The sequence below is a fragment of the Pongo pygmaeus genome, chromosome 5, assembly GCF_028885625.2.
Source record: "Pongo pygmaeus isolate AG05252 chromosome 5, NHGRI_mPonPyg2-v2.0_pri, whole genome shotgun sequence".
Classification (NCBI taxonomy): domain Eukaryota; kingdom Metazoa; phylum Chordata; class Mammalia; order Primates; family Hominidae; genus Pongo; species Pongo pygmaeus.
Window position 1 is genome coordinate 31,961,172 of NC_072378.2, and position 24,191 is coordinate 31,985,362.

Sequence of the window (24,191 nt, forward strand, 5' to 3'; positions counted from 1 at the left end):
TGTCTTCTTCACATGGACTCTCCAGCAGGCCTGTTACATGTCTGTGAGCTCATGTTCCAAGAGGTCTAGCTGGAATTTGCTAAGCTTACGCCACGCTTAGTTGATCGAGCACTAAACTAGCCAAGGCAGGGGATGGGGGGGTTAGAAGGGACTTCACCTGCGTCTCAAAGGGACTAGCAAAGAACTTGCAGCCATGGGACTTCGGTCCTTTATGATGAACTAAGGGGAAATCTCTCTTAAGGCCTCAATGTTGGAGCACATTTAAGGGGCTCTTTGAATTGGATAGACCAATTCCAGCATTGTCAAACTAAGTGAGATTTCACATGGTAACGCTGCATGCTAGTTATGCTAAGACTATACTTAGGTCTGTAGCTGCTCAGAAACTTTCTGATGGGTAATTTGAGAGCTCTATCCTAGCGTGCACCTGGAATATGCTCCCAACTCAAAATATGGGTTTGTTATTTATAAAGTGCTTTTGCACAAAAAATACAAACATCAGGCCGGGCGCAGTGGCTCACGCCTGTAATCCCAGCACTTTGGGAGGCCAAGGCGGGTGGATCACAAGGTCAGGAATTCAGGACCAGCCTGGCCAATAGGTGAAACCCTGTCTCTACTAAAAATACAAAAATTAGCCGGGAGTGGTGGCGGACGCCTGTGGTCTCAGCTACTCAGGAGGCTGAGGCATGAGAATCGCTTGAACCCGGGAGGCGGAGGTTGTAGTGAGCCAAGATCAAGATCGGGCCACTGCACTCCAGCCTGGGAGACAGAGCAATACTCTGTCTCAGAAAAAAAAATACAAACATCAAAACTGGCTTGTACAATTTAGCGTGCTGGGTGAACAGAACAGTGTCCATATGCTCACGGGGAGATACTGCAAGCTTTCTAGTACTCCAAGGAAGTATTAATTTAAAAAACAAGTTCACTCAATATTACGGGACACACTACTTAATGGAGACAATGTAGAGAGAAAGCAGCCAGAAAAATCCGACTTTTATTTCTTAAATACTGTGAAGGAAGAGGGGGGAAACGGTCCTCTGATGAGGAAGGGCCGTAGAGCAAAGAGCTAAGGATCATCAGCAAAGGCCCGCTGGGCATTGGGGAAGCGCTGGGGACTGTAGTTGGGGTCTTCCTGCAGCCGTTTTTGTATATCAGACCGGAGCTAAAGAGAAAAAGCAAGCAGGTTGGGGAAACGCTGGCCAAGTCCCTATGATCCCAGCAAGCACACAAGGCCATCCCTCAGAAGCTAACATTTCCCCCACCAAGCACACTGTCAAATAGCCCGGGGTGGCACTGTCAAGCCTTCCCAGATGCCAAACGGGAAAACAAATGGTAGCACCAGGCTGACCAGTTCATCGCTGAAGGGATCCAGGGAAGAGGGACCCTAGCCCAACCCCTCCCACTAGACCATCCCTATTCTGCTTCAAGGTGGGGGCACCTGCTGCCTGTAGCTCTCCTGAACCTCTGGTGCCTCCAGGTCCCGGCTCAGGCTCTCGGGGCTCGTCAGGGGCCGAGCTCCGGCTGCCTTAGCTGCCCGGCTCACAGCCTCTGAGAGAAGCAGCTGGGGGCCCTCACCCTGCATCGTCTGGGGGACAGGGGGTTGGGAGGGAAAAGAGGATCAACGTCAGATCCAGTGCCACCATCCGGCTCACCCTTTCCATGAGTCAACCACTCCACTGAGTCTCCATGCTAGTGGAGAGAGGGGAAATAGAGTCCAGGATGTGGTTTTTACAGCAGAAATGCCTTCCTAATTCTCTTTGGCACTAGCCAAAACCAAAGTGAATGTGCTTGAACGTGCTCTTCAAAACGAGAGGCAGAAGGTGTCAAGCCATCTGGGATTCAGAGCTAGGTAATCCACAAGAGGAAACCCACCCTAAAGGAAAATGGGATCTAAGCACATGGGGATTAGGCAGCTGAGCAACTAATACAGGACTGCTAGCAAACAGACTAAGGTCAAGTCCTGTATGGTTATGCAACAACCAAGAGCAAGTCTGAATCCCAGAAAAGTTTCCTCATTAAATGAGGGGAGGGGAGACTGAATAACAAGAGCTCCCACCATCTCTACGTAATTTGATTCCAGGCACAATGGGGAAACCTGGATAGAGAGAGGCGCTTAGGGAAGAGGAAAACCAACCTTGCGTCTCTTGGCAGGCATACCACTGAGGTAGGCATCACTCAGAGGGGGCTGTGGTTTCACCTTCCGCTGGCTCTGAATGTCCTGCTGGATAATAGGGACCCATTCCTGGGGAGGAAAAGATGAGAAAATAGTAATGTCCTTGACTTTCAGCTGCCATGACCCACTGGATTACTTCCTGACACTTACTGGGGGGACTGCAGCTGCCCAAGGTTCTGTCTCAGCTGAAGCTCCATCCTGTTCATCCCGGGAGCCCCCCTCAGGAGCAGGAGGTGGACCTCGGGACATGGCCTCTTCTGCTGTTGTTCCAGGGGCTGGGGAAGCATTCTCCCGCTGGGTGTCAGATGGTGGGAAGAGCCAGGCTTCAGAATTTTTAACCTCCAAACCTTTCTCCCCCAACCCTCCACTCCACATTATCTGGCCCCTCAACCTCCCCCTCTCCAGAGTACCTGAGGCTCAGGGGAAGCTCTTTCTGCTCCCTGAACTTCCATTGGCTCCTCAGGAAGTGGCTGTGAAATTAAAGAACACCATACTTCCTCTCAGATCTCTCCAGTTCTCTCAAGTACCCTGACCCCATCGCCCAATAGGTCCCTTACCTGGGGGGGATCACCAACCCTGCGAACGTATCTGAGAATGGCATCGGGGCCTACAGGCATGTGCTCCAGTACCACCTGAAGCCTCAGTCCCATCATAGTGGTCAGCCAGCTCACCAAGGAGGGATTCACCCCACGAGACATACGACGCTGAAGGGCAGAAAGCAGATTTAGAACACAAAACTCTCAACCACCTTTAGAAATGTATTAGATCCAGGTTACAGAATGTCAGTTTAAAAAAGAAAAATGAAAACTGCAGAGAATGGAAACCTCAGGAAACAAAAGGCTAAGGACCTGGGGCTAGGTGGTGCTTACAATTCGGCCATTGATAACAGCAGCAAGCTCCATCTGCTGTCCCCCCAAGCAGTGCAGGTTCAGGGCCAGGCATTCAAACAGGCCTTGGTTACACAACTCCAGCAACCGGGCCCCAAATCCACTATCTGTGGGCAAAATACAAGGAGGGAATGCTGGCACGTGGCAGCCCTGCACATGCAACAGTCCCCACCTGCCCCCGCCTGGCCAGCCCCTGACCTGTGCAATGCAGCACATGAGCAGCAATGCTATTAAACTGCTCTTGGAGAAATTCCAGGTTTGTCCGGATGATGTCCACACCTGGCTGAACCTGCACCAAGGACTGAGAGACAAGATAACACAAAGATCCCAAAATCAGGAATCATAAGACTGGGAGCAGTGGAGGCAGCTGCCTTGACCAGACCCAGGAGAGGAAAGGAATAGAGAAGGGTTACTCACAAAACTCTCCCGCACATACTCTTCTAGCCCTGTGATCAATGTGTGGGTTGCCATCTGTGGAGGAAACAGAACAGGTTTAGTTCAAAGCCTCAGTGCTCCCAAGACTTCCACCTCGACCCCAACAAGTCCAGGGCTTGTGTGGGGGCAATTGGAGCTTTACCTGGCAGAGAAGCAGTCAGAAATAAGGAATAAAATGTGCAAAGGAGGAGAGTTCTGGGGCCCCTGGCCTTCATTTACCCGGATGTTACTGGGTGTGGGCTCCTGACCACCCAAGTAGTGCTGGTGGAAGAAAGATCGCAGTTGGGGCTGGAGCCGTTGTAGTGGCTGGAAATGCCCATGAAGAAGCATCACTACATCCACCATAGAGAAGTTCTGGCACAGAAGAGAGAGCAGGGCCCCAAAGAATCCTGGGGGACAAGGGCAGATGTTAGCAATGGCCTTTACCACCTGGCCTGCCCACCCACAACCAGATCATCAACCTCATCCCACCTTGGCAACACCCCTAAACCAAGGCCATCTACCTTCCTCTGGCTGCCCCTTCCTGGAGCAAGCCAAAGCATCCCTTTTGCTCACCAAGGGCCCCATCGGCTCCAGGCTCAAAGATGTTGCTGGATCCACTGAGGCGTTGTATGAAGGCAGCAATACTTTCACTGCTGCCAGCCCGAGCCCCCAAGGAGCCCAGCAGGGAGCTGAGCACACCCTGCACCACTGAGGTAAAAAACTCCGGTGACAGGCTCTCAAGACCCAGGCCTCCAGGACTCCCTGCACCACCAGAAGGGGAGCCTGGTGGGGGCATGGTCTGCTGCTCTGGGGCAGGTGGTGGGGGTGGAGGAGGTGGGGGTGGTGGAGGGGCTGTCTGTGTTGCCTGGCAAATAGAGAAGGAACAAAGAACAGAAAGTGAGGTGAGAATGCAGACACACGGAAATAATACGGCATCAAGAGGGCACAAACCAACGGGTCTGGGAAGATGGGGAGTTACATTCTGATCTTCACTGCTTAAAGCAGAAGCATAGTAAGTATTCAACAGAGTCAGGCAGCACAACTACCTACCTCTTCCTCTGAACAGGTTGTCAGAAAGCAGTGACACTAATTACTATATTTTCTTTTTCTAAACCTCATTTTCTTCATCTTTAAAATGAAAAGTTCAGAGTCAATGAATTCCCAGGGCCCCTTCCCCTAACATGTCACTAGGGCCTCTTACCCAGTGGTTACATAATGGCAAGAAGGTGCCACTGCCTGGCTGGGCCGGGGGACAGGAAGGTGAGGTGAATGGCCAGGGGGACAGGAAGGTGAGGTGGATGGCAAGGGGGACAGGAAGGTGAGGTGGATGGCAAGGGGGACAGGAAGGTGAGGTGGATGGCAAGGGGGACAGGAAGGTGAGGTGGATGGCAAGGGGGTGGATGACAAGGGGGACAGGAAGGTGTGGTGGATGGCAAGGGGGACAGGAAGGTGAGGTGGATGGCAAGGGGGACAGGAAGGTGAGGTGGATGTCAAGGGGGACAGGAAGGCGAGGTGGATGGCACTCACCTGCAAGAAGTCAGTGACACCCTGGAGAAAGGCAGGGACACCAGGCATCGCCACAGTGATGGTGGGAGAAGCCACACCAGGCCCTCCAGCCCCTGGCCCTGCAGGCCCAAGCAGGTTCCCCAGAAGCTGAGAGAACTGAAGATCAGCCGTGGAGGGTTGAGGGGCGGGTGGAGGCTGGGCAGGCCCCCCAGGAGCGGGCCCAGCTGTGGTAGCTGTGTTGGTGGTGCCAGCACTGGCGGAAGCAGTGGCAGGGGCTGGCGGTGGAGCCATACCTGGGGTCCCCTGAGCTGTAAGAAACCAAAAAAAGAAAGCTGGGCTGAGCATGGTGGCTCTCGGCTGTAATCCTAGCAACTTTGGGAGGCCAAGGCATAAGAACTGCTTGAGCCCAGGAGTCTAGGCCACATAGCAAGACCCCATCTCTACCAGAAAAAAAAAAGACAATTACTAGCCAGGAGCTAGTACTGCCAGCTACTCAGGAGGCTGAGGTGGGAGAACTGTTTGAGCCCAGGAGTTCAAGGTTACAGTGAGCTATAACTCACTGGATTGCACCACTGCACTCCAGTCTGGGTGACAGAGCAAGACTCTGTAACTTAAAAAAAAGAAAAAAGCTGGCTGGGCACGATGGCTCATGCCTGTAATCCCAGCACTTTGGGAGGCCGAGGCGGGTGGATCACAAGGTCAAGGCCAACATGGTGAAACCCCCATTTCTACTAAAAACATAAAAAATTAGCCGGGCGTGGTGGCGTGCACCTGTAGTCCCAGCTACTCGGGAGGCTGAGGCAGGAGAATCACTTGAACCCAGGAGGCAGAGGTTGCAGTGAGCCAAGATTGTGCCACTGCACTCCAGCCTAGCAACAGAGTGAGACTCCATCTCAAAAAAAAAAAAAAAAGCTGAAACCTGAAAACAAGACACTACAGCAGCCCCATTCCAGGAAAGCAGGAACCAAGAAAATACGGAAAGAACTGGAAAGTGCCAGTAAGCAGACGAGGAGAGGAGTTTAAAGTCTGAGTGGGGAAGAATGAAAACTCACCCACAAGGACTGGCTGCATAAGAAGCTGCCCCACAAGGCCGCTCACCATCTGGGCCAACGAGGCATTGGTACCCAGACCGGCGCCCTGCTGGATAAAGAGCAAGGGAGAACTTCAGACCTGCCCTTCCATGCACCACCATAGGAGTCTCTCCCTAGACTGTTACGCACTAGAACTCCCCGACCCTTGCTCACCAGTGTCCCAGAGACTGGGGGCCCTCCAGGATGGGAAGGCCGAGCCTGTGGAGGAGTGGGCCGGGCAATCACCACCCGGGTTGGAGCTGTTGGGAAGCCTGGCACCTGCTGTCCTGTGGGTGGCAAAAGAGAGAGACCGAAGAGGGCTGAGGGCCAGGCCCTTGCCAGCCAGCTGCCACCATGGACTGTGCCCCACCTCCCAAGCCTCCCCTTCCAGGTCATTACCTGCGGCCGCGGAGGCAACAGCTGCCACCATGGCCTGATGAGTGATCTGGTGGGCGACGGCGTGCATGAACTCAGGGGGCAGGGAGGGCAGCTGGATGAGGGTGGAGCCTGGGGGGCGGGTCTGATGTAACCTTGAACCTGGACCCCTTCAACCCACCCACTCAGCCCTTCCCCTTCTCTACCCAGAGCTCAGCCTGCCCTGATGCCCTCACTCTTACCCAGGGTTTGGCCATGACCAGGGGGTCCCAGGGGGCCAGTGGGAGCACTCGGAACACCACCAGGCTGTGTGCCAGAATCTGGGCAGGGAGACAGAGACAGTGGCCCTGAGGTAGGTAGGGCCAAGGCCTAACTATATCCTTCTGAGATCAGGCATACTTCGGGCCCATAATCCCCCCATCAGAAAGCCTGCCTTTCCCTCCATCTAAACAGGGAGAGGTGCTCCCTTCACCACACAAACACACCTCCAAAGACAAAGCAAACCCCACACCCCCCACATCTGTCTACTAAAGCTTCTGCTCTGGTCCCCAGGCTACCACCACCAGCATGGGCCTCTCCCTTCCCCACCCTGTTCCCTCACACCTCAGCATGAACCTCCCTCACCATGCTGATCCTGCTCTTCTCGCCAGCAACTGATCCTAACTCACCTTGAATGTTCATGTGCATCATAACCACGGGTTCCACACTCTGGTGGGAAATCCGGATGACCCTCGGGTGGCTGGTAGCTGGCGGGGGAGCTGGACCTGGTGGGGGAGCCCCCTCAGCTGAGGACTCGACATTGGTAGAAGACGGAGCCACGGATGAGGCCTGCCCAGGACCAGGGGGAGGTGCCTCTGCATTGGGAGTTGGGGGGGGCCGAGTCCCATTTCCTGTCATGGTCACAGTGGTTCCCACATTGATCTGAAAAAGACACATGGACAGGCAGAAGTGAGAAAAATACAAGAGCCTAACCAAGAAAACCTCATGATAAACCTCTAAAGTATCTCCAGCCTCCATCACCATGTTTCCAAAGTCTCCTCCTTTCCTAACCTCCTTCAGGCCCAGGAGCTACCCTGGGTCACTCTATCAACACCCCTCACTCTCCCTCAGGCCAGACTCCCCCTAACCCACCTGTATGGGAATGGCCGCCTGCTGGAGCACCATGGGGGTGGTGTAGTGAGACATAGGCCGCACCACATGCAGGTGTCGTGGGGGCGCGCAGGCCAGATTGCAGCGCAGGTCAGACAGTGCCACAAAGGTGTTGCCCAGCAGTCGCAGGCTCTCCCCTACCAAGTTGATCAACCGCTGATCCTCCTCCCGGCCCTCGTGCTGCACACGCCAGCCAAACACAAAAAGGCAGAAAATATCAAGCTGGAGTCCACCTCACTAATAAAAGCAATAATGCCTACTGAGAATACCACGTCCTCCAAAACTTTCAGTTATATCCTTGAAAGTCTGTATGCAGACCAAATCTTTGCAAATAAATTATATCTTATTCACATAACGAACATCCTATTAAAACACTACAATGAATCAGTAAGTCATCATGTACTGATCTCCTTTAAATTTTCTAAATTCATTCAGGGGCACAAGGGATACAAGGACAGTGCTTACAGCAAAGATTATCACCTTCTCTGTAAGGGAGGAAAAAATCACTTACAGGTTTAGAGGGAAATTGTTTTGTTGCAATGTGTGTTTTTTTGTTTTGTTTTGTTTTTGAGACAGTCTTGCTCTGTCACTCAGGCTACAGTGCAGTAGTGCAATCTCGGCTCACTGCAACCTCCTCCTCCCGAGTTCAAGCGATTCTCCTGTCTCAGCCTCCTGAGTAGCTGGGATTACAGGTGTGCACCACTACGTCCAGCTAATTTTTATATTCTCAGTAGAGATGGGATTGGGCCATGTCGGCCAGGCTGGACTCAAACTCCCGACCTCAGATGATCCGCCCACCTTGGCCTCCCAAAGTGCTGGGATTACAGATGTGAGCCACTGCACCTGGCCCTGTTGCAATGTTTTTCGAGGGAGGGAAAGAGTTATCTGTATTTCAGCCTGTTCTGTTTTGGGAGTACTGGGGCTGAGGAGAAAGGGCAGGGCCATCAAAGGGCTCACATTGTTATTGTAGTCCGTGGTAGCAGCAACACCCAGAACCTCATAGTAGCGCTGCAAGAAGGGCTGGAGGCGACTCTCCAGCCGCTGTAGCTCCTGGAGCACCTCGACATACTCCGCAGGGGAAGGATGGCTGTAGAAAAACCCAAGGGGCAATGAGCCAAAGCTTTCCTCAGATTCCCACCCTCACAGTCAACAGGGACCACATGTGCCCTCTTTCTCTCTGGTCTCCCAGAGCCCTGGCCCAATCCTTCTCTGGACCAGCAAAGCTTCTATCTATTCTCTTCAACCTCCGCCTCCCGGGTTCAAATGATTCTCCTGCCTCTGCCTCCCAAGTAGCTGAGATTAAGTTGCCTGCCACCACACGCAGCTAATTTTTTTTTTTTTTTTTTTTTTTTTTTGAGACGGAGTCTCGCTCTGTCACCCCGGCTGGAGTGCAGTGGAGTGATCTTGGCTCACTGCAAGCTCCGCCTCCCAGGTTCATGCCATTCTCCTGCCTTAGCCTCCCGAGTAGCTGGGACTACAGGCACCTGCCACCATGCCCGGCTAATTTTTTGAATTTTTAGTAGAGACGGGGTTTCATCGTGTTAGCCAGGATGGTCTCGATCTCCTGACCTCATGATCCACCCGCCTTGGCCTCCCAAAGTGCTGGGATTACAGGCGTGAGCCACTGTGCCCGGCCTGTATTTTTTAGTAGAGACGGGGTTTCACCATGTTGCCCAGGCTGGTCTCGAACTCCTGACCTCAGGTGATCTGCCCGCCTCGGCCTCCCAAAGTGCTGAGATTACAGGCATGAGCCACTATGCCCAGCCAAAGCTTCTATTCTTTACTCCCACCCATGAGAGGATGGGGAGAAGAAAATGAACTGCTCCCACCCTCCCCACCACAATTCTGCACCTACAATGGTGAGAGACTAATTCTAACAAAGAGAGCAGACCTTTGTGAACTCAGAAGAGAATTCTGATCAGGCTCAGGAGATACCATTTGGATTTCCTTGCCATAGGGAGAGCAGCAGTTCTTCTCAGTTGACTGTCCTAGCGTCATTTACCTATACCGAGAGAGCCCCTCCTCGCCCCTCAATGCTAACCCTTCAATTAAGACCTCCAAGTAATCCTTTCCCTCCCTTGCCATGGTTCATTTCCTTCTCACCATACTTCACTCAGGATTCCCCACCCCCTAAAGATTCCCTCCATCTCTCACTTGGGTGCGTTTGTTTCCGCGGCAGGTGTTGGGCCCGCTGGGGCTGGGCCAGGAGTGAGCTCCGGGTTCTGGGCTGGGGCACGCTCCTCCACTTCTTCTGCCTCCATGGGCTCCCGGGGAGGTGTTTCACTTTCAACTGGTTCTGATGTTTGAGAGCTCAAGGCTACTGGCTCCGGGGTCACAGCTGGTGGCTGCGGGGGCGGCTGACTGTGCTGCGGTTGGGGCCCTCCTCGACACTGAAGGTAGGGGAGAGTCAGGATATCAAAAGCAGGATAAGACTGCTGCAGAGCACTGCTCTACAGGAGACTGAACAGAGAAAGTATCCTAACTAGACTCCCTGAAGGCATGGCTCTGCAATTTTATCTCTGACTCGCTAGCAACTAGCATAAGACTGACACAAATTAGATGCATAATAAGCAACTGTAATTTTTTTTTTTTTTTTTTTTTTTGAGACAAGAGTCTCGCTCTGTTGCCCAGGCTGGAGTGCAGTGGCGTGATCTCAGCTCACTGCAACCTCCGCCTCCCAGGTTCAAGAGATTCTCTTGCCTCAGCCTTCCAAGTAGCCAGGACTACAGGCGCGTGCCACCACACCCAACTAATTTTTGTACTTTTAGTAGAGACAGGGTTTCACCATGTTGGCCAGGCTGGATTGGAACTCCTGACCACACGTTATCCCCCTGCCATGGCGACCCAAAGTGCTGGGATTACAGGCAGGAGCCACCACGCCCAGCCACAGCATCTGTAATATTTGTAAATAAATTTCTAACAAAGAGTAGAGATTGTGGTTTCCTTTCCTCCACAAGTTGGTTTCCCAGCCTCCACAAGATAAGAGTGCGGAATCCTTTAATTGAAAAGAGATGCCATGAGACAAGTCTGAAACAAACTCTCCAGATACCAGGCACCAAGAGGATTGGCAGAAATGAGAGAGCCTCACAAAGATACGAAGACTAGATTATGAAGGCCAAACCCTGTGGATGTGGCCAGTGAAGCCCTAACTCCCAGGCTGAAAGAAAAGGGAGAGGGAGGGTGGGGAGAGACCCTAGCCAGCCTTGCCCACTTACCTCCATCCGGGATAGTAAGGTCTGTATATCCCTGATCATATGCTGAGCCATCACCAGCCGTACCCGGGGCTCACTCTACAATGAGAGAAGGTTTATCAGGGTAGGTTACAGATGAAGCCATGAGTTCTACCACCTACTAAATCAGGTCCCAGCCATCTCTCAGCCAGGTCCACCCCACCTCCCAGCCTCCTTCTCCCAGATCCCCTTCCCTGACCCTCGGAGGCCCCTCAATACCTGAATCGGGGCCTGTTCCATGTTGATGTGAACATCCACAGCAGAGCCGTCACTCTGGGGAAAGGGTAAGGGAAGTTGTTCTGGGAGAAGCCAACACTAAGGCCTCCACACCTCCAATTCGTTCCCTGGAGCCCCACCCTCTTTTCTCCTTAAAGACTGAGACCAATAGCACACCACAGGACCCCCTAAACCCAATCTAAAGATGGAAGCATCTATCTTATTAATTCCCTGGTACTACCACAACCAAAGCTACCCACAAAAGCCCTCCCCTGTGGAACATAAGCTTACAGGAAGATTGAAGGTTCCAACCATGACATAGCTGTTGGCATTCCGGTCATGAACAGAGGCCCCAGGCCCCCGAGTACCAGGCGGGGGTCCCCCACCATGAGTGGCTGAGGCAGACCCCGTCCCAGAAGATGCCCCAGAAGGGAGCTGAGTCTGAGGAGGAGCCCGTTCCACCAGGTGGATAACCTTTCCCCCAACATCTGCAGAAAAATAGACACACACCAAAACATAGTATGAACAGGTAAACCCATGGCCTCAGTGCACCCCTCCAGACAGCAGCCCCAACCTCTGAACTGCCTCCCCAGTCCCCTTACTGTATTCCTGAAGCTTCTTATCATCTTGCAGAACCCGTCCCTGGTAAATGAGCCGTTGTTTTTCAGATGGGATGCTGACAGAGGCAGCAATGTGCTCCTTAAACTCTTTTACATTCATCTGAAAGGAAGAAAAAGCATGCACAGGAATGGAAAGAATGGAGGAAAGAGGAAGAATAAAGACAGACAACCGAGTTGTGGAGGTGAGGAGTAAAAACCACTACACAATCTCTACCCATTTGTCTTGACTGTGAGATAATTACTGTATAAGCCCTTAAACTAAAGTAACAGCTGTCAAAATACAGACAATAAACTTAGCTGGGCGCGGTGGCTCACACCTGTAATCCCAGCACTTTGGGAGGCCAAGGCAGGCAGATCACATTAGGTCAGGAGTTCGAGACCAGCCTGGTCAACATGGTGAAACCCCTTTTTTAACTAAAAATACAAAAAAATTAGCCAGGCGTGGTGGTGGGTGCCTGTAATCCCAGCTACTAGGGAAGCCGAGACAAGAGAATCACTTGAATTCGGGAGGTGGAGGTTGCAGTGAGCCGAGATCGCATCACTACACTCTAGCCTGGGCGACAGAGAGGGACTCCATCTCAAAAAATTAAACAAATAAACTTAATGAAGCTCAATTATAGATCCAGGAAAAATAACACGGATGAAAAACAAAAAAAAAACACATGGACATTATATTATCTGCCTGGCACCCAACGGAGCATGTGTCTAGAGACATCAGTGACCCCTTTCCAAACACAAGATGATACCAGTTTATTTACCAGACTCTCCTGTGATTTCCAAGATTAAAAAATGGCAAAGAAGATGAGGTCTGGTATCAGGTTAATAAAGAAAGACTAAGAAGATAAGAAAGTAGCAAAAAAGGTCCCAGCACAGTGGCTCACACCTGTAATCCCAGCACTTTGGGAGGCCGAGGCAGGTGGATCACCTGAGGTCAGGAGTTTAAGACCAGCCTGGCCAACATGGTAAAACCCTGTCTCTACTAAAAATACAAAAATTAGCCAGGCATGGTGGTAGGCGTCTGTAATCCCAGATACTCAGGAGGCTGAGGCAGGAAAATCACTTGAACCCAGGAAGCAGAGGTTGCAGTGAGCCAAGATTGCGCCCCAGCCCTCCATCCTGGGCAACAAGAGCAAAACTCCATCTCAAAAAAAAAAAGCAAAAAGAGAAATATTTTTCCTAACTACAAACTGACTCTTGGGAAGTACCACAGGATTTATATACATCTAATCACAAGTCTATATATGGCTTTCTTATATCCAGGTAATATCACATTGTAGAAAACCATGGACCGCCCCACGTGCAATTTGTCTCCAAGTATTACAGGAGTAAAGACACAGCTGTGTCCAAGGCTTTAAGCTCAAGAGACTCAAGCTATGCCACAAAAATTAGTAATTTCACTCAACAGTCTTATCAAGGACCTATCTCCATTATGGGTTCTGATTTCTACCCTTTAAAAACACAGCATAGAACTGACCAATTTCTATCAGTAAGACACACTTGCTTAGGGTCCCTGTGCTGTTTCCCTTCCCAAAGGCCAGAGCCATGCCTGTCCCTTTGGGTTGGGGTCCACCCATGATGATGACACACAGATTCTTCCTTCCTCTGTATTTCCCTCTGCATTAAGTTCTATCCATGTGAAGGACAGAACAAAATCAGCCTCACTCACAAAACATCAGAAAACATTCTACTGGAATATGAACAAAGAGATCAATAAAAAGAAAATCTGAGACCAGGTGCGGTGGCTCATGCTAATCCCAGCACTTTAGGAGGCCGAGGAGGGCAGATCACCTGAGGTAGTTCGAGATCAGCCTGACCAACATGGTGAAACCCTGTCTCTACTAAAAATACAAAAATCAGCTGAGTATAGTGGCACACGCCTGTAATCCCAGCTACTCAGGAGGCTGAGATAGGAGAATCGCTTGAACCCAAGAGGTGGAGGTTTCAGTGAGTCGAGATCGCGCCACTGCACTCCAGCCTGGAAGACAGAGCGAGACTCCATCTCAAAAATAGAAAAAAAAAAGAAAAGAAAATCTGGTGACCAGAAAATCAGACTCATCTCTCAGGCTAAGGGGCCTAAACAAGGAAAAGCTAAAGGTGTCTTCCAGAACCACTGAAGTATCTCACCTGGGCCCCCACAATAAAGGTCCGAGTTTGAGAGTCCAGGGTCTTCACCAACACCTCCAAGCTGTCAGGCTCCTCCACAGCGGTACTGGTACTATCACTAGGCTCCATGGCCGACAGGTCTCTAAAGAAGAACGAAGGAAGGCAGGCCCGCTGTTGCCCCGACCAGAGTGTACCCGGAAAACTCCCTAGCATTAATCCCTGCCCCAATACCTAAAAAGTTTATCCTGCACACTCACACACATTCACACCTGTCCCCATCCCCCTTCTGATTCCGGGGCACAGGGAGAGAAACACAAAGGGCAGGAGATCGACGGCATAAGGAGCTGGAGGACGAGAGGTGGGAGGGGCTCCACGACGCCAATCACAGTAAGCAGGGAGCCAGTCAGATTAGGAAGGAAGCACGAGACCAGAGACTAGTGTCATCACCGGTCACGGCAGGACAAGCGCCCCAGAGGTCGGAAAATCCTGGGACAACGCGAAAGCGGTGGTCGCCCCACTCTGCGGAGAAAGTGGTTTCGTGCACGCGCGCCACGCCCATCGAACCCTCCTAACTATAGACCCAAAACGGCACTCACGGGGCGACGGACCTGCTAGCTGACTGCCCGCGTCTACTGCCTTCCCACGGTGTTCCAGCAGAACGGCACAACTAACCCACAACCAAACACAAACACACACACACCCACCCACCCACCCACCCACCACCCCGCGGCTCCGCCCCCGACTTCCCCACGGACCGTCACTTCCGGTCTCCCCCAAACCTGCCACCGACGGCCACTTCCGTTTCCCCGATAGTATTTGGGGATCTCGAGGCGATACTTCCGGCTCCCCCCAGGTCCCCAAGCTTTACTTTTGTGGGGCACGACGAGAAAGTCCGCAGCCCCAAACAGTGAGTTTCTGAGGGCAAGTCGGGCCGGGGCCGGCCTAGGTGGGAGGGAGCCGAGCACCCCGAGGAGCCGCCACCGCCGTCGCCCAGGGGACCGTACTACGCCTGCGTGCGTCGCACTACGGATGCGTAGACACTTAAGCATCGCCCCACCCCCTCCCCCCTCTGGCGGCGTTCACGTCTGTGCGCGCGCTTGAGCGCTAGAAGATTGAGGTGGCTACCATAAATGCCTGAAAAACAATCTGGTGATTGTTTTTCTGGGATTGTTTATCCTGCACACTCCCAGATAAATCTGGGACTCTACCACTGCCTCGAGAGGGGCTATGGACGGTCGTATGGACCTTGGACTTTGGAGATGGGGGATTATGCCACATTAATCTATGTTTAAATCTTGGCAGGCTGAGAATTTCAGGCGGCACTGTCCTAGCCAGCTAAAACTCTTCTCCACCCTAACGCCCTCGCTGCGCCCTTTCTTCTGTGCCTCCGGAAGTTACTCTTTCAGTAGGCGTTTGGAGGCGGCACTTGTAATTTTGTTCTCGGTTGCTTGGTTGGGCTAGATTTCGGTTCCGCCGGGTGGGCGTTTTAAGGGCTGTGGGCGTCACATTCGTCGGTGTGTGGCCAAAGGGACATGACACGTTTTAGGAAAACTAAACGTGCTACTAAGTTGCAGAACTTTTGTCAAGAAAAGAGGCGCCTCCGAGTTTGAGAATTGGGAGCAAATGTAGTCCGAGTGGACAGAAAGACAAGACCCTGACCGTGGGAAATTTAAAGGCCGGCCAGCGTGCTTCCGAAGGCCGGGGGTGGAGGCATTACCGCCTCTCCGTGCCCTCTTCTCTTAACCTGCCCTGGGACAAGGGCCTCGGCCCCGCGAAACTGCGAGTCCTCCAGAAAGACACATCGCTGCTGGGGTGCCCAACCTTTCTGGGATTCGTAGTTTATACCCAGGTCCTGGTTATGTTTTAGTTAAGAGTTCTAATAAGCAGCTGTTTAATGAGCACTTGTGCCAGCCCATATACTACGGGTTTTGTGTATTATTTTAAAAAGCCTTTTAACAATAAACCTTTAACATTTTTTAGGTGAGTACACTTAGACGAACATAAGTGTCAGAATTGACAAATCCAGGCCTACAGGACTCCAGATCGAGCACTTGTACTTTACTGCCCCAATAAAAAGCTGTTAACATTTTAGCTTTTTTATTTATTTTTTTGAGAGAGGGTCTCGCTTTGTCGCCCAGGCTGGAGTGCAGTGGCGCAATCACAACTCACTGTAGCCTCTGCCTCCCGAGCCCAACCAATCTTCCCACCTCAGCCTCCCAAGTAGTAGGGACCACAGATGCGCACCACCACACCTGGCTAATTTTATTTTTATAGAGATGGGGTCTTGCTATGTTGCCCAGCCTGGTCCGCCACCTTGGCCTTCCAAAGTGCTGGGATTACAGGTGTGAGCTACTGTGCCTAACCACATTTTAGCTTTTTATTACAAAAAATTTCGGCCGGGCGCAGTGACTCACATTAGGGAGGCTGAGGCGGGTGGATCACGAGGTCAGGAGTTGAAGACCAGCCTGGCCAAAATGGTGAAACCCCATCTCTACTAAAAATACAAAAATTAGCCTGGCGTGGTGGCAGGCGCCTGTAATCCCAGCTACTTGGGAGGCTGAGGCAGAGAATTGCTTTGAACCCGGGAGGTGGAGATTGCAGTGAGCCAAGATTGTGCCACTGCACTCCAGCTTGGGCAACAGAACGAGACTCCATCTCAAAAAAAAAAAAAAAAAAATCAAACATTACACCAAAATAGAACAGCATAATAAACTCTAATATACCGGTCACCCAAATTTTTTTAACTAAATCGCAAGCCTCACCCCTCGGCAAATTTTTTGTGGCAGTCCATGGGATATAAATTTATCAAGCTAGGTGTGGTGGCTCATGCCCGTAATCCCAACACTTTAGGAGGCCGAGGTGGGCCGATTGCTTGAGCTCAGGAGTTTAATACCAGCCTGGGCAACATGGTGAAACTCCGTGTCTACAAAAAATTAGCTAGGCGTGATGGCGTGTGCCTGTAGCTCCTACTCGGGAATCATCTGAGCCGGGGAAGTCAAAGTCATGCCTGGGCGACAGAGTGAGACCCTGTCTTAAAAATAAGTAAATAAATAATCTATCGAGGAAGCCCCACCTCTCACAGCATTAGCTGCTCCAGTCGCTTGGTGCTATCCAATGACAGCCTATTTGGCAATTCTTACTGTCTATGATTTGAGAACTTATTACCCACCAGAAACTAAGTGCTTTGCAAACATTACTATTAATTATAGCAAACATATACTTTGGACTTACCATGTGCAAGCCTTTGCTAAGGGCTTTATGTGCATTATTTCATTTAATCCTATGAGATTGATGATTTGCCAATTTTAGAGATGAAAAACAGACATAGTAGTTAGGGGTTAGTGGTGTTTTGTTTGTTTGGAGACAGAGTCTCACTCTGTCCCCCAAGCTGGAGTGCAGTGGCACAATCAGGGCTCATTGCAGCCTCGACATCCCAGGCTCAAGCAATCCTCCCTCCTCAGCCTCCCTAGTAGCTGGGATTACAGGCGTGTGCCATCACATCAGCTAATTTTTGTATTTTTTATAGAGACAGAGTTTTGCCATGTAGCAAAACCAGCCCAGGCTGGTTTTGAACTCCTGGGCTCAAGTCATCCGCCCACCTTGGCCTCTCAAAGTGCTGAGATTACAGGCATGAGCTACCTGCCCTGCCTGTAGTTAGGGTTTGGACACATTCTGCCTGACACCAACATCTATCCTCTCTAACAGCCAGATTACATAGCCTCTTTGTAGTAATAAATGTTGAGTGAATCTGTCAGTGAACATTGCCAGGGTATACGTATTTTTCTAATTGTAAACTAAAGAGAGCAATCCACTGTGCCCCAGCACCTGCATCATACCTGCTCTAAAGCATTTACCAAGTTGTATTGCAATGGTTTGTCTACACAGCTAGTTTTCCCTATAACGACTTCTTCAAGGCCAGGGGCTATGTCTTATTCGTTTTTTTATGTCCCCAGGGATTAGCTAGTTCTTGGGAAACAACTGGGACTTGGGACTCAAAACAGTTTGCTAAGTGAATGAATGAGAGGCCCAGTCAAGCTACTTCCCTTCAGTGCTGCACAGTGCAACAAATAACCAGCTCAGATACGGGTTCAAAGACCACAGGCTTCTCCCTGGATGGCTCAGCTCTCCTCATAACTCCTGAGAAACCCTGGACATGCCAGGGTGTACTATGGAGTGGTTGCATCCGGAAGAGGGGGAGGAAGTCCCAAACACTAAGTAATCCAGGTTTGGGTTGGAAAACAAGGTTGAAGTTACTCATTAGCAGGTGAAAGGGTCAAGGGTCGAATGCAAGGGAGCTGAAAGCAGAGTGGACTGAGCAGCCAGTAGGGGAGAGAGCAGTTAAGGCACACAGAGCACCAGCTCCCTCCTGCCTGAAGATGTTCCACCAAATTTGGGCAGCTCTGCTCTACTTCTATGGTATTATCCTTAACTCCATCTACCAGTGCCCTGAGCACAGTCAACTGACAACTCTGGGCGTGGATGGGAAGGAGGTATGGACTGAGATTGGGGGAAGCCTATGGTGGAGGCTCTGAGGGACTTGGGTGGATGGCCTAGGGTGACTGGAGACCATCTTGGAAAAGGAAGGGAGGAAGGGGGTGTGAGTGTTGTGATGATGAAAGCAAGAAGAAAAATATCAGTACTGTGGCCATCAATGCAGAGGCATGGCAGAATTAGGGGGTGGGGTGGTTACCCAGGTTGATTGGGGAGGGGCAAAGAGGAAAAGTCATTTAATGACTCTTTGTCATGGATCCAATCCCCAGTTGGAAAGAGGAAGGCAGCCAACACCTCTACCCCTAAGTCTTGCTGTCTTGACTGACGAAGAGGTTGAACCCATCCTGTGCTGGAACCCACCCTCTTTTGCTCCCTTCGTTGTCTCTCCAGTTCCCAGAGGTCCACTTGGGCCAGTGGTACTTTATCGCAGGGGCAGCTCCCACCAAGGAGGAGTTGGCAACTTTTGACCCTGTGGACAACATTATCTTCAATATGGCTGCTGGCTCTGCCCCGACGCAGCTCCACCTTCGTGCTACCATCCGCATGTGAGTGGTAAGGAGGCAGAAGCATCACTGGGTTCAGTCTCTGCCCAAAGTGTGAGAATCCACCCACCAAGAGCTGGCCTCTTAGCTGGTATATCTACTATGCTTGGCCCACGGAATTCAATGGCTGTATTAATTGCCCTCTGGAGAAAGATGTGCCTAACCAATGCTTGGTAGCTTGAAACCCAAGGAGAGCTGGGCTTCAATACAATGGAGTAAATAGAAGCAGGGACAGGCCAGACGTGGTGGCTCACACCTGTAATCCCAGCACTTTGGGAGGCTGAGGCGGGCAGATCACGAGGTCAGGAGATCGAGACCATCCTGGCTAACACAGTGAAAACCTGTCTTTACTAAAAATACAAAAAATTAGCTGGGCGTGGTGGTGGGCGCCTGTAGTCCCAGCTACTCAGGAGGCTGAGGCAGGAGAATGGCATGAACCTGGGAGGCGGAGCTTGCAGTAAGCCAAGATCGCGCCACTGCACTCCAGCCTGGGCGACAGAGCGAGACTCTGTCTCAAAAAAAAAAAAGAAGCTGGGACACTGTGGTTGGGGTGATGCTCATTCTTTCCTCCTTGCCGCCACCACCTCTTCAGGAAAGATGGGCTCTGTGTGCCCCGGAAATGGATCTACCACCTGACTGAAGGGAGCACAGATCTCAGAACTGAAGGTTGGTTCTTCCCAGCCCTCACCCTCCCCAAGTACCTTGAGCTTGGTTCTGCATCTCTGTTCTCATACTTCTTCCACCTACTTTGACAGGCCGCCCTGACATGAAGACTGAGCTCTTTTCCAGCTCATGCCCAGGTGGAATCATGCTGAATGAGACAGGCCAGGGTTACCAGCGCTTTCTCTTCTACAGTGAGTAGGGATAGAAGGCAGGAAGGGTTGGAGGCAAACAAGGGAGGGCAGGAGAACTCCTCACTCTGGGTCCTATGACACCCTCCCGGGAAGAGCTAGGTGCTTCCAGGGGTTTTGACTGGCCTCGCCCCACCTTGCCCTTCCAGATCGCTCACCACATCCTCCCGAAAAGTGTGTGGAGGAATTCAAGTCCCTGACTTCCTGCCTGGACTCCAAAGCCTTCTTACTGACTCCTAGGAATCAAGGTAAGGGGTTAAAGTCTCACAAAACAGGATTAGGACTCACCAAGTCTTCTGGTGTTATAGGGTGAAAGAGGCTCGTGTGATGTCACCAGAGGGATGTGGCTAAGAGCTGTGATGTCACCTGAGGGAGGCAGGATGGGTTCTGGGCTACTCAAAAGAGAGGTTTCTGAGTTTGCACTGGATAAAGGGGGCAGAGGGTCATAAGTGGAGGGAAAAGAGCCTTAGAGACTCCCCTTTGACACAGGGAATGAAAGAACATGTTCTCCCCCACCCCATTACTATCAACTTTGCTTTTCTCCCTGGACTTCCCTTCTGTCCTCTTCTTTTTCCCTCCTCCCATCACAGAGGCCTGTGAGCTGTCCAGTAACTGACCTGTAACTTCATCTAAGTCCCCAGACGGGTACAATGGGAGCTGAGTTGTTGGAGGGAGAAGCTGGAGAATTCCAGCTCCAGCTCCCACTCAAGATAATAAAGATGATTTTTCAATCCTCATCTCATTCTGGGGTTTGTCTCCAGACGTCATTCCCACTCCTCCCATTTCAACACTCCCCCTGGATCCTCTACCACCTAAACCCCCAGCTGGACGGTGTCAGGAAGAACAGAGTGGCAGGAACTCTCACTTTATAGTGGTATATTTAGGATTCGATGTGACACAGTTATTTATTGCTGAGTGAGCAAACCCCTAGCCCCCAAGTGGGGACTACAGGCTTCAGTGCTTCCCCCACACTGCCTGAGCTACCAGCCCTTCTGCACTGGCCCTCCTGCCAATACTGCCTGTACTGTCCCCACTCCCTCTGGCTCCCATGATCACCAGATCCGCCCTGCAGGCTCCCCGTCACCTGTGGGGCCCTATCCAGACCCCCTAATCCACTTGCCTAGCAGCCCCACTCTTCCCTCGATGGCTCAGATCCTGAGATCCAAGGAACACTCTGGGTTTCCCAACCACTCTCTTACTGCAGAGGTCTGTCTATCCTGCCCTGGTCTCCTCTACCCCAGGAGAGTTTTGAAAGGTAGACAGGACCCTTTGGTCTTTATTCTCCACCATCACACATTTTTTTTTTTTTTTTTTTAAAGTGGAGGTGGAAAAAAAAAACAAAAAACTGAAGGTGGGAGAAAAGTAAAAGCAAAAATAACAGCTGGTGAATCCAAGGGAAGTGCCCTCACTGTCCATAAACACAAACACCCTAAATAGCTCTGTTCTCTCCTGTATATGAAGGGGGGCCCTGCACCCTCATACTCTGGGGTTTCTTCCCCATCCCTGAGGTCCCTATGCTTACAATTTGGGTCATGCCTCACACTTTTCTCCTAAAGCCTTCACCCTTTGCCCCCACCCCACCCCACCCCATGGTCACAGCCCCTTTCCGGGGTCTCCCCTCTGCTCCTCACCCTCCCTCTCCAACCCCTCACTCTCCCAGTCAGTGGCCTCCTCATCCCCACTGCGCTCCCGGAGGCTGACAGCCAGCACCAAGGCCTGCAGGAGACCAAAGAGGCAGGCGAAGTGCAAAGGGTGGGCAGTAAGTAGGCTCAGAACAGCATGGAGCCCATGCAGGGCAGCCAGGAAGGACAGTAGGCCATGTAGCCAGAGGCCCAGCGGTCCACGCAGGCCCAGTGTGTCCAAGGCTGCCCGCAGTGGTCGTGAGCACAGGGCCAGCAGGGCAGAGGCCAGCAGCTCCAGCAGATGCAGGGTCAGGTTGGTGGAGATCTGCAGACACTCCTCTGGGCCCCCCAAGTACCGGGAGGGAGCTCCTGGTTCCCCCCGCAGCCAGCCCAACAGCTTCTCACGCCTACCAGGTTTTTCCAATGGGACTCCTGGCCCAGGGATGCTCAGTCCCCCTTCAGGGGACACCCCTGGTCTCCTGGTGCCACCTGAATCCACATGATCCCATCCGAGTTTGGGACTGGCCCCTCCAGCCTCCAGTCTCCCAGACTCTTGAGTGCTAGAGATAGGCTGGTCCCACTTGAGGGAATCCATTCTTTTGCTCCCTAGCTGCTCAACTTGGGGCTCCTTGCTTGGTTCGGAAGCAGCCCTAGAAACCCTTAATGCCCCCGAGTCCTTAGTCTTGGGATGCCCCACATCTTCCATGGTTTCTGGGGCACTATCCCAGTCACTTCCTGAATTCTCCGAGGAGCTGTCCACCCGTCTGGGTTCTGGGTCAGGCGGGTCAGGCCTCATTGGTTTCCGGCGGCCCCAAGGGCGAGGTAGCCAGCCACCAAGCCGTCGCAGGAACATGGCTGGGGTGTGTAATGGGCCCCCAAATTCTGAGGCTGCTTCCTGGCACTACTCAGACTCTCAGGATCTCACCAGAAGCCAGAGTCTTTCTGGCTCAGAACAGGTATTTGCCTGGTGATGCAGTCCTACTCTGAATTCAGAAGTGGCTTCTCCCTTCTCTGAATGGTCATGCAGCCTCAAGTGTGACAAGTGGTTTGCTTCCTCTTCAGTTCTGGGGTAAAGTGGGGCATACCCAAATTCATTCACCATCCACACCCCTCACAATCTGAGATTCCAAGAATCTCAGATCTGACAAGGCCTGGGTCACCACCAGAGAGTCCTCTCTGTGTTTCCGGATTTCCTTCCCAGCAGGCAGCACCCCAAGTTTCACTCACCAAGGCCACACCCCAAGGTGTCCCAGAAACTGGGGAGGCAGTGCTCCATCCAATAAAGCAGGCAGGAAGGTGGCCCCAGGTCCTAGGTACTCCTGGATCGTGTAGTCTTTAACTGCTGCCCCAAGGGACCTCGAGGAATAGGAATTCTCTTTGTTAGGAGGTGGAATGAAAGTGTCCAGCAAACTCCAGCCAGCAGCGTTCGTCCCTTGATTTAGCGGGCTATGATTTCTACAAAGTGGCCCGACTGGCCCGCGAACACGCAGCAGAGACGCGGCCTCCGCAAGGTCAGAACTAAGATGTCCTCGGAGATCCCCAGTTGCGAAGCAAAGCGCGGGCCTACTTCAGGACCCACGCGTCCAGGCGCTGTGCGCGGGGACCGCTCCCGGGCCCAGCGTCGGGGCCGCGGCCTCGGGGAGCCGCCGGGAGCCGCGGACTCCGGAAGCAGCTGCACCAGGACGGGAAGGACCCGCGGGGGCGGTGCCACAGCTCATGGGGCGGACCCTGCGAATCGACCGCCCCCGTATCCCCCGCGCTGTCCGTGCGCGCCGGACCGCGGGGCGCCAAACCGAGATTAGCAAGGACCAGAACCTTAATATAAACCCAGCTCCCCATTTTCCCGGGTTTCTCATGCTCCCCTAAACTCGGTCGCCCCCTACAGCCCCCTGCTCCTGGGTTCTTCACATCCCCCACCACTCCTCCATTTCGCATCCAAGACCTCATGAAAGGCTTCCCCAGAAAGGAAAAAATGAGAGGAGTCTTGCGACTCGAACAGCCCTCCCCTGCCCCTCTCTGCAAATTTTAATTCCTAGATTTCATCTCGTGCCTACCACCTGGCATGAGCAAGACAAGGGGGTGGGTGGTGGGAGAGTGGGGAAGTGCGGGAAAAAAAGTGTAGACAAATAGGTGGAACAAAGAAGTTTGACTTAAGGTTTAGATTTGGAGGCTAGAGTTCTGGTCCCAGTTCAACTAAGTGTACAAGCTTGATAACCGTGGGCCTTCCTATCACACTGGCCTCTTCCAGCAAAACCCTACCCATTCTCATCTCCAGAGGCCTTCTTTGACTTCCCTTATCACCCTGTATTATAATATTTGATAACATGGGCCAGGAGTGGTGGCTCATGCCTGCAACCCCAGCACTTTGGGAGGCCGAGGCTGGCGGATCACCTGAGGTCGGGAGTTCAAGACCAGCTTGGCCAACATGGAGAAACCCCGTCTCTACTAAAAATACAAAATTAGCCGGGCGTGGTGGCGCATGCCTGTAATCCCAGCCACTTGGGAGGCTGAGGCAGGAGAATCCCTTGAACTCAGGGGGCAGAGGTTGCGGTGAGCCGAGACCATGCCATTGCACTCCAGCCTGGGCAACGAGAGCGAAACTGCGTCTCAAAAAAAAGAAAGAAAAAAATTGATAACATGGCTGTTTCCCTCTCCAGCTGTGAACTCTTTGAGGGTTGGGAATGTCTTTACCTGTATTCTTGGCACATGGTATATGGACTTATGTTTGTGAAATCAGTGAATTGGCTGTAGTCAGGGAACTCCTCCTGGGGGAAGTGAGACTTGCATGGAACTGGGCAATTCCTGGTCCAAGGGGGTTGAAAGAATAGGTGGGGGACTCCCAGGAGGGGCTGGGACCTGAAAGTGAACCCAGATTGGCAGGGAGGTGACCTTATCATGCCACCTGGAGAGGCTGCCCCTTCTGACTCAGGTGGGACTTCCAT

At 52.1% G+C, this 24,191-nt stretch overlaps 3 protein-coding genes across 54 annotated transcripts; 1 reads left to right on the forward strand and 2 right to left on the reverse strand.

Annotated features, from left to right (window-relative positions):
* Positions 1-960: 960 nt before the first annotated feature.
* Positions 961-22,934, reverse strand: BAG6 (BAG cochaperone 6). Of its 50 annotated transcripts, none has more exons than XM_063666035.1 (26): positions 22,477-22,934; positions 13,765-13,885; positions 11,623-11,740; positions 11,312-11,508; positions 11,024-11,077; positions 10,790-10,864; positions 9,729-9,964; positions 8,532-8,661; positions 7,557-7,754; positions 7,094-7,346; positions 6,668-6,745; positions 6,450-6,557; positions 6,225-6,337; positions 6,033-6,120; positions 5,002-5,288; positions 4,048-4,339; positions 3,712-3,881; positions 3,475-3,528; positions 3,256-3,358; positions 3,040-3,164; positions 2,728-2,874; positions 2,581-2,640; positions 2,321-2,464; positions 2,132-2,239; positions 1,436-1,582; positions 961-1,159 (listed from the first exon to the last, which is right to left on the reverse strand). In XM_063666035.1, exons 2-26 carry the CDS (start codon positions 13,870-13,872, stop codon positions 1,064-1,066), a joined length of 3,489 nt encoding a protein of 1,162 aa, XP_063522105.1. In that variant the 5' UTR covers positions 13,873-13,885; positions 22,477-22,934; the 3' UTR covers positions 961-1,063. The 50 variants fall into 50 exon arrangements, with proteins under 50 accessions (XP_063522105.1, XP_063522100.1, XP_054347864.1 ...); XM_063666030.1 differs by having other exon boundaries at positions 6,225-6,370; XM_054491889.2 differs by lacking the exon at positions 22,477-22,934 and adding an exon at positions 14,523-14,657 and having other exon boundaries at positions 6,033-6,117.
* Positions 14,522-20,364, forward strand: APOM (apolipoprotein M). 3 transcript variants are annotated; one of them, XM_054491946.2, is made up of 6 exons: positions 14,522-14,650; positions 18,625-18,779; positions 19,369-19,442; positions 19,532-19,630; positions 19,777-19,875; positions 20,218-20,364. In XM_054491946.2, exons 2-6 carry the CDS (start codon positions 18,727-18,729, stop codon positions 20,241-20,243), a joined length of 351 nt encoding a protein of 116 aa, XP_054347921.1. In that variant the 5' UTR covers positions 14,522-14,650; positions 18,625-18,726; the 3' UTR covers positions 20,244-20,364. The 3 variants fall into 3 exon arrangements, with proteins under 3 accessions (XP_054347921.1, XP_054347919.1, XP_054347920.1); XM_054491944.1 differs by lacking the exon at positions 14,522-14,650 and adding an exon at positions 17,275-18,233; XM_054491945.1 differs by lacking the exon at positions 14,522-14,650 and adding an exon at positions 17,676-18,233 and having other exon boundaries at positions 18,625-18,786.
* Positions 20,487-22,477, reverse strand: C5H6orf47 (chromosome 5 C6orf47 homolog). Its single transcript, XM_054491941.2, has one exon. It carries the CDS (start codon positions 22,100-22,102, stop codon positions 21,221-21,223), a length of 882 nt encoding a protein of 293 aa, XP_054347916.1. The 5' UTR covers positions 22,103-22,477; the 3' UTR covers positions 20,487-21,220.
* Positions 22,935-24,191: the final 1,257 nt, after the last annotated feature.

What these genes read in the sequence shown, in the direction of transcription:
- C5H6orf47 (XM_054491941.2), bottom strand. Translation starts at nt 22,102, where the DNA reads ATGTTCCTGCGACGGCTTGGTGGCTGGCTACCTCGCCCTTGGGGCCGC.
- BAG6 (XM_063666024.1), bottom strand. Translation starts at nt 14,006, where the DNA reads ATGTGTGTGAGTGTGCAGGATAAACTTTTTAG. An exon ending in TGGAACAGGCCCCGATTCAG is followed by an intron (nt 10,865 to 11,023) that starts GTATTGAGGGGC and finishes CTCTCATTGTAG; the next exon opens with AGTGAGCCCCGGGTACGGCT. An exon ending in TGCCTGCCAAGAGACGCAAG is followed by an intron (nt 1,583 to 2,131) that starts GTTGGTTTTCCT and finishes CCTGTCCCCCAG; the next exon opens with ACGATGCAGGGTGAGGGCCC.
- APOM (XM_054491944.1), top strand. Translation starts at nt 18,120, where the DNA reads ATGTTCCACCAAATTTGGGCAGCTCTGCTCTACTTCTATGGTATTATC. An exon ending in CTTCGTGCTACCATCCGCAT is followed by an intron (nt 18,780 to 19,368) that starts GTGAGTGGTAAG and finishes CCACCTCTTCAG; the next exon opens with GAAAGATGGGCTCTGTGTGC. An exon ending in ACTGACTCCTAGGAATCAAG is followed by an intron (nt 19,876 to 20,217) that starts GTAAGGGGTTAA and finishes CTCCCATCACAG; the next exon opens with AGGCCTGTGAGCTGTCCAGT.